The sequence below is a fragment of the Poecile atricapillus genome, chromosome 7 (assembly GCF_030490865.1).
Source record: "Poecile atricapillus isolate bPoeAtr1 chromosome 7, bPoeAtr1.hap1, whole genome shotgun sequence".
NCBI classification, from domain to species: Eukaryota; Metazoa; Chordata; class Aves; order Passeriformes; family Paridae; genus Poecile; species Poecile atricapillus.
The window spans coordinates 26,461,504-26,470,267 of record NC_081255.1 but is presented as its reverse complement, the minus strand read 5'-3'; the positions used below and the strand labels follow the sequence as shown (position 1 = coordinate 26,470,267).

The window sequence follows — 8,764 nt, the reverse complement described above, 5'->3', positions numbered from 1 at the left end:
CGGGGGTCCCGGTGAGGACAGCTGAGGTACGGGGTAGGGTGCCACCCGCGCCATGCAGGGGCCACGTCCTTGTCCTGCCCTCCCCGCCGGGCTCGGAGAGGCCGGGGAAAGCCGGACGAGTCCCGGCCGCGGGGGTCAGCAGCCAGCGAGGGCTGAGGGAGGGCGCCCTAGGGCATCCCCCGGGGAGCCGGCTGCCCTCGGTTCCTGCCTGTGACAAGCCCCGTCGGACGAACTCTCTCAACTGGTTTTGGCAGTTTGGGGATGTGGGAGCTCGCCGGTTTCGCGCTGTCGGGTGTTAAACGCGCGGGACGCGTCGCGCAGGTGCCGCGGGCCGGCCGGGCCACGGGCGAGCGCCGCCGCCCCTCAGCCGCAGCTGGGGCGCCATCGCCCCCTGGTGGCGGCTGCGGGCGGCGGGAGGCGCGGGCGGGCCGGGGCGGCTGCGCGGAACTTTCCGCCGGCGCGCGGGTCCGGCCTCCGGAGCGGGGAACGCGGAGCGGGGCCGGGGTGCGGGGGCCGCCGCCGCCCCGCCGAGCACCGCCCGCCTTCCGAAAGGCGCCGCGGGACCCCCTTCTCGACTGCCGAATTAAAGAAAAAAAAAAAGTCAAAAAAATCTTGGTTTTAAACTTTTATACTTTCTGGCTGCTCTCCCCCCCTTCCTCCTCTCTTCCTCCCCCCCCCCGCCCCTCTCCTCCCAACCTCCTCCCGAGGCGGCGGGGCGGGAAGGAGCGTCTCCGGTCTGCAACACCAAAGCATGGCGGAGGCTGGCGATGAGAACCATCCTCCCCAAAGCATCCAGCGCCTCTGACAAGCCCGGAGCCAGAGGGGGTGGGAAAGGGCGGGAGGGGGGAGAGCATGGGAGGGAGGGGGCAGCCAGTCCTTCCCCCTGCACTTGTCAGATGCAGATGGGACCGGCAAAGTTTGTTTGAATAAAAAAAAAAAAAAAAAAAAAAAAAAAAAAGGCTAAAAAAAAAAAAAAGGGGGAAGAGCAGGAGGAGGGGGAGGGAAAAAAAAAAAAAAAAAGATCTTAGAAATCCAAAAAGGCTCATCTGGGAAGGAGAGAGAGGAGACCGAGAGGAAGCGGGATGCAACTCAACCTGACGCTGATCTGCATCGTCTTCGGGGGGTTCCTGCCCGACGCCGCGGCCCGGCGGGAGCAGATGGACACGGGGCAGTGCGACCTGCCCCGCTCGGTGAGCCGGGCCGGGCCGGGCCGGGGGCGCGCCGGCCCGCGGGGGATGCGCGCGTGTCCGCGGGGCGCGCGGGGGCCGCGGGGCGCGGGCGGGCCGGGGGCGCACGGAGGGAGCGGGGCCCCGCGCTCGCGGGCGCGCGTGGCCCCGCAGGTGTGGCGGCGCTGCCCCGCGCGAACCCCGCGGAGGGGCCCGGGGCTGGAGCGGGGCCGGAGGGATGCGGGGGCGAGCGGAGGGTCACGGCGGGTCCCAGCCCCACGCGGGCCTCACGGTGCCCGGAGGCTTTGCTCGCTGCCAGCCCGCGTGGGGCTTGTGCGAGGAGGAGAGGGGGAAGCGGGACCCCCGCTCCTCCTGCCCTGCGGGCAGCCCCGAGGGTGACATCGCTGTCTCCTGCCTTTGTGCCCCTCCATCACTGACCGGCCCCTCCGTCTTCCCCGCAGCAAGGAGAGCTCAACTCCTTCCTCTGGACCATTCGCCGTGACCCCCCCGCTTATCTCTTCGGCACCATCCACGTGCCCTACACGCGAGTTTGGGACTTCATCCCTGACAACTCCAAGGCCGCCTTCCACGCCAGCTCCAGCGTGTACTTCGAGCTGGACCTCACGGACCCCTACACCATCTCGGGGCTGGCCAGCTGCCAGATGCTGCCCCACGGGGAGAACCTGCAGGACGTGCTGCCCCGGGAGCTGTACCGCCGCCTCAAACGCCACCTGGACTACATCAAGCTGATGCTGCCCCACTGGATGACCCCGGACCAGCGGGGCAAAGGGCTCTATGCCGACTACCTCTTCAACGCCATCGCCGGGAACTGGGAGCGCAAGAGACCCGTCTGGGTGATGCTCATGGTGAACTCCTTGACGGAGACGGACATCCGCTCCAGAGGGGTGCCGGTGCTCGATCTCTACCTCGCCCAGGAGGCCGAGAGGATGAAGAAGAAGACGGGTGCGGTGGAGCGGGTGGAGGAGCAATGTCACCCGCTGAACGGGCTCAACTTCTCCCAGGTAAGGAGACTTTCTGGGCCTCGTGCCTTATCCCAGGATATGGGGGCTGTTCTCCTTGCATTTCCATCAGTTGAAGGGGGTGAACCCCAAACAGTGGGCTAGTCACTCATGGGCCTCAGCAGCTTTTGTGTTGGGCTGCCTGTTCTCCGTCACGCCGATCCGTGCTGCCTGCTGGAACCCCGTGATGTGCGTGGCAAGCGCTGTATGGGTATCATGTGTATAATTTATTTGAGAGGCAAATGTCCAGGGTGTGAATGTGTGTGTCTGCTTGCTTGCCACTTGTGAGGGAAACTTCCATGCTTCCCATCCTGCCCCAGAGCTGGGTAAAAAGTGGGGTTTTTTTTGTTTGTTTGTTTTGAAGTAAAGCAGCTCTGTGGTACTTGTCAGGAAGAGGATGAAGCATGAACAATGAAAATAGAAATTTCGACATTGTTCAAATTGATTTAAGTACATGCAAACTGTCAGTTGTCTTTTTAGTGGTCACTGTGGGTCAGAACAAAGTGGCTCATGTTGCCCTTGTACTGGGGGAGATTAAGTGTTCAATATGCATGGGTTTATTTCATTTTAGAGCAGGTAAATTTCAGCAAACAGAAGAGGATGTAGTTTAAGAAACAAAAGTTATTGGTGTAACTGGACTCCGGAATTCTTTCAATGGATTTAGCTTTAAACAACCAAATACTAAGCCATGAGATCTATTTCATTTCAGTGGATTAATCAGGAACACAGTAACAGCTATTGACTTTGCTTTGTGGAACTGTTTATGTGAAATGAGATTTACGAGAAATTGAGGAAATGAATGTGTGTGGAAGAAAACAAATAATCCAGGAGAGATTTAAGATGGTGTCAGTTACTGCTATGATATTTCATTTTTTACCTGCTTTTCGTCATTAGTTTTGGATCAGTCTATTTCCAGCCTTATCTTACTGTCCTACTTTGACCATAAAAATTCTTGGTGATGTGGGAATAAGGATTAAAGGACTAATCTTCGGTGTGATTAAAATGTCCTTAGAGTGCCTTCGCCCCCTGCTCCCCTGAAGTCCGGTAGGAACTATTTGAAGGAGAAAAAGTCTGACTTTCACTAACATTTGGTTTATCCAATACTTCAGTTAGGAGTTTTAACTCTGAATACAGCCTTCAGAGAAGATTTGTTGCATACACTTTTTGAATGTATTTTCTTGTTTCTCAACAAAAATAATTAAAAGAAAACCCCTCAGGACCTTTGCATTACTTAACACACATCCAAATCAAGGAATTCGTTTTAAACTGTTCTATATGAAAGGTTTGAGTGCTTTCTGCTGAACCCCTTCTTTAAGGTGAGGTAAAAATAATTAACCATTCCAGACATCCTATAGTGTTTGGTTGTATTGGGTCAAAAATGGCAGTTAAAATCAAGCATATGAAAGCACCTGGTTAAAAATGTACCACTTGGAAGCCTTTTAAATGTGAATCATACTACATTTTTTTTCTTTTCAGAGAGAGTGAGCAACAGAGAAAGGAAAAGGAACTGAGTACAAAACTCACTGCTGCTCTTAACCATAATTGTTTCTCTGTCCAACTTTTAAATAGAAACAAAAATTTCTCATTCATTTTGCTCCAAAGTAATCTAAAAAAGCACAGTAAAGGTATTACTCTTCTTGGCAAGCAAAAGAAGTCATTTATGCAAAACATTTGTGCTGATTAAAGGAATACATTCCATTTTAATTGTTAGAGAGAATTGACAAAGTTGCTGAAATAGATCAGTGTTCAGGAGGAAATTTCCTAGATTGAAGCTTTTTCTGGGAACAAGGCCACCAGAACAACAGGAGACAAAATTAAACAAAACAAACCAGATATTTATTTTCTTGCTTCCTCTAGATTTCCATGCATCCTGACACCTGGCTGGTTGTTTAACAATAGTAATTTGTAATGTTATCACACCGTCTGGCAGTCCTACTGCTTGGTGTATTACTGTGCTAATTTAGTGGAGTGGATTACTATTGCAAGGTTTCACCTCCCAATTCCAGGTCTTGGAGCCCTCCTTAAGCAACACATAATTAAAACACAATAAAATGGAAATCAGAAATTGAGCAGCTTTTGTCTCGCAGGGTGTTTGCACAGTTTGATGAGAACATCTGTGATAAATTATAGTCCCAAATCTGCTAAGGGTATCAGCGGTTTTTTACCTGTTTTCAGCGTTACTATTACAGGAACACTGTACATTATTTCTGCATTCAGAATTCAGGTTTTAGGATTGCTGAATCACATCAATGCTTTTGTTTCCCACGTCCCCAAAGTCCAGTATTTTTGCCCTAAGCAAATTTTAAAAAAAAAGACAAAAAAAGCTTTTTTCCCTACTTCTTCTCCTCAAAGGCAGCTTTGTGCTACTGCAAATATTTAATCTGACTACATACACCAAATCTGTTAATCTGATACCGTGAGGAGGAGGAAATCTAGGAGTGGTCCCGGTGTGGTACTTGGTTTTGATCTGCTCTGAAAGAAAGTGGATACACTTGCATTTTTGACCAGGAACGATCTTTGAAACGTTCTGTTCGTGGCTTTGAAATGTTGATTGTCTTAGCCGGATAAAAAGATTAAGGTGGCTCATATAATTAGCTGCTTCCTGGAGAGCCAGCTCCTGCAGGTAAGGCAGGGAGCATTGTTTTCTATTGTAAGCCCTGAAACTTTGTAGTTCGATTCTTGCTCACCCTGAAAACCTTGCACAGTGTTTCCTGCTGCTTTTCCACCTCACTCCCATCCTCTTGCCTCCTGCTGACCGGCTGCTCTCCTGCTTGGATCCTGGGGGGAAGTGTTATCCCACCTCCTGGGACTCTGGCAGCTGCTGATCACTCCATGTGCGGGCCCCAGGTATGGTAGAGCTGGTGTCAAGGTGTCTGAATCCCAGCAGAAGGAAGTGTTGGGAGCCTGGATGCTCCCAGGGGAACTCATAGCAGGTTTGGATCAGGCTGAAATTTTACTGCACCTTGGTATTTGAAGTTTCAGGGTTTTCATGGAAGGTGGGACAGAAAGAGCTGAGGCAAGTGAGGAAGAGGAAGCAGACAAGTCTGTTTGACAGCACTGATGTTTATGTAGAGAGTGGCCAGAAAAGGGCAAAATCAAGTTGGCCAGGGCTGAGGGGCAGGTGACATTCCAGGCCTTCTCGTGGAATCATGGCAGAGGCACTGCAGCCACTGCTGGCTGTGAGGGCTCATCTGTGTGTCCTCTGAGCACCAGCTGGGAATAGGGCTAAGCTTTCTCTCTTCTTTGGGACCCTCATGTGCATCTGTGATGGGAAGTTTTCCCCAGGATGTTGCTGGAGTAAGAATTGTGGTGGTGGCTGTTGCATCCTCCCTGATGGCCCAGGGCTGTCATGGGACCCCCATCACCCTGGAGTGATTGCAGTGTGTCCCCACTGAAGGTCTGTACAGTCAGCAAGGGGAAGGTCTTACTCCTCTAGCCAAACTGCTGTTCCCTGGGGAGGTGGGTGGCGTCTCTTGCTCGTGTTTGATCCTGTTTCTCAGCAGGATCCCTAGTCCCAGACAGGGGATAGCCCTGCCTCAGCATTAGAACTAAAATCCCTCTCCCATCCCATCTGAGCTTGCTCTCCTCAGGGACAGGCTGTATTCAGCTCATTGCAGATCCCCTGAATCCCAAGATTTGTAGGGGATATTTTGTGTCAGGGTCCGGCTTCATGCCAGCCTGTTGGTGGGGAAGCTGTCAGGCTGGTGAGGAGCTGCCAGCACCCCCTTTTCTCCCATTTGGGAAGCCTTGACTCTGGTCTCCTTCAGCTGGTATCATTTCCAACTGCAGGGGGAGATGTTAAATATCAAACCAGTGTTGATTGGATCAGAGACGGCCTCAAAGAAAGAAACCTCAGACTGTGCCAGATTAAACTTCACACTTCACCATTCTCCCCCTTTCATTTCTTTGCCGCCTCGTTCTCTGCACAAATAAACCTCATCTCCCCGCTTTCTACCAATGAGACAGCATTCATGGGGCAGGAATGACTTTGTTAACAAAATCAGTCTTCATTTCCCAGGTCCTGCTGTTCCATCAAACCCTGGGACATGGCAGCTTTGATTACTCTGGTGATAGGATTAGAGGGGGGAACAAGTGCTAGTTAATAAAAGGCCGATGGGTGGTCTGTCATGTTTGGTCACTGACAGCTCTGCAGCCTGGAAGCTGGACCTTCAGTGGCAAAACAGTAATATACACAGTAATATACAGGCAGGGCCACATCCTGGACTCTCTACTCAATCTGCCCTGTCCCCTTGAAAAACTAAACATTTCTGTGATCACAACGCTGAGATTCTCCAAGCTGACAGGACCAGTGTAAGCGACTTAAAGAGAAATTTACTTGTTTGTCCTAATGAAAGAGCCAGGCTCAAAGTTTTCTGAACTGAATTAAAGTGCTCAGTTTCAGAGTAGCTGACTTTTGATAGTCTGTATAGTTTATATGAGGGAGTATTACTGATTTTTTTTTTTAAATTTTTGAAATAAAAGTGTTTTTTGCCTAGTAGAAATTGCACATTCTTGCTTTTATAGAATTTCAGGCTTTGTGAAGAGAGCAGGAGTCATCAAAAACAGCATTACCTGTTTTGATTGTTGAATGTTCTTGAAAGAAATGTTGTTAGAGGGCTTGATTTCACATAGTTAGACATAGTGCACATAGTTTTCAACTTGCTGTCTTTTCTTAAACTATTGCTCCCTTTACCCCTTTATGCCCTGGGGTAAAAAAAATTCCCCCAGCAAAATTAACCTCGGGGTAGAAATACATACAGCAAAAATAGAAATCCTTCCATTTAATTCCCTTTAAATACTAGTGGGAGTTGCTTTATGTCTTCACCAGGGGAACTGGTGAGGATGAAACTTTGCAAGTATTAAAACTACAGTAGTGGCAGTAACACCTGAAGGGATGAGCAGCTGATGTTTTAGAGCTGTACCCACCTGTAGGTGTTGCTCTGTACAGCCAGTGACTGTGTGCTCCTGCCCCACAGCCCCTTGGAAGGCTCACCCAGGCATTTGATGCCTATTAAGAAAACAGCCAATCACTAATAATGGCTTGAGGGGCAGCTGGCAATTAATCTGTTGTATTTATTGTATATATAACTGCCAGAAGTGTTTGTACAACAGGTCAGGTATGAGCCCTTCCTTTCCCTCTGATCCTTCACACCTTCCTTGGTAACAACCAAGCCCAAGGCAGGTGTACCTGCCTGCCTCCCATGAGTGGTCTGGAGGGTTCTGCTGGTTGATTTGTCTTCAAAATTATGGGTGCTGCCTGTGATTTGTATTAGGTAGGAATTACATCTTTGTAAGATGGGTCTTGAAAAGGGAAAACCCCCTAGAAAAGAGTCTGACAGACACTTAAGGGAGTCCTTACTGTACCTGAGGCAGCTTAACTTTACCAGTGTATGCAAGTCAAATAGCAGAATTGTGCCTTTTTTTCCTGTGTGTGTTTGCCACCTCAGGGCTGCTAACCCAGCAGGTACAAAAACCCCTGTTTAGTAAATGGTATTTTCACAGTGATGATTTTCAATCTGTTTGTTATTTGCTGTCACTTTGTAATCCTGTTGCAGCAGCAGTCAGGATTCTCTTCCAGGACCAGAGTGCTTTGCTTATAAACAGAATGAACCATTGACCTTAAAAACCTCAACTTCAAGTATAGTGCAACCTACAGTCCTCAGAAAGTCTTTAACAGCCTCCCCTCAGCTCCCTAGTGAGTAGCAATCCACGTTATAAAGCCAGCCCACATCATTCAGGAAAGTCAGAGGTTCCTGGATTGCAAAGGCCAGAAATGATCTTAAGCAAGGGCACTCACTCACCTTGCACTCCTCCAGAGTGAAGATCAGTGGCAGGGCTCCTGGTAAAGCATATTTAGGGACTTCAGAGGACGTACTGTAAAGTAACAGGTTTTCCCTGTGCTCAGCTTTACACTGCAAACCCTTATTAATCTTTTCACTGGCATTAGGAGTTGATGAGACAGGTGAAAGGCAGAAAAAAATCAAGGTGTTACTACTTGAGCCATGTGAACTTGGTGTGATTTCTTTCATCTTTTGGTCTTATTAGCGAGGTCTCCTGCCTGCTTGGGTGAATGACTCTAAGCCAACATCCTCAGAGCACAGTGTTTAGGTTGTAGCACAAAAATGGAGATTTTCAGCAATGACTGGTATTTTAGGAACTTCATTGTTTTTAACTTTCAAGGGTCAGTGTTAGAACAGCCCCATTTTGCAGGGAAAAATATCTTCTTTGTGTTCTCACTCCTTCCCCAATCCCTCTTCCAAGTAGACAACCCATAGAGATGCATGATGCTGCTATACTTAAAATCTGCAGGAAGCACTGTGGGCTGATACAAAATTTTTAATATCTCTACGAAATTCTCAAATTATTTCTAGGTTGCAATTACTAAGACATGTTTTTCTGGACATGGCAACAATGTTTGAACTTAATACTCCTTCTGTAACCCCAAAAGCATGATAGTTTCCAACTCACTTGAGACACCAGAAATTAAAGAAGTGCCTGCAGAGCTTAAAACTGCAGATATCAGTGTCTGAATGCAGTACCTCATTTCTTGGGTGGGAATTGGAGCAAGACTATGCCCTC

General features: G+C 49.2%; 1 protein-coding gene across 1 annotated transcript in view; it reads left to right on the top strand.

Annotated features, from left to right (window-relative positions):
* The first annotated feature begins 972 nt into the window (after positions 1-972).
* Positions 973-8,764, top strand: part of TRABD2B (TraB domain containing 2B) — a 266,867-nt gene continuing 259,075 nt past the window's right edge. Inside the window, exons 1-2 of the mRNA XM_058843115.1 lie at positions 973-1,190; positions 1,628-2,188. Of these exons, the coding sequence (XP_058699098.1) occupies positions 1,083-1,190; positions 1,628-2,188 (669 nt within the window). The 5' untranslated portion in view covers positions 973-1,082. The remainder of the gene's footprint in view (positions 1,191-1,627; positions 2,189-8,764) is intronic.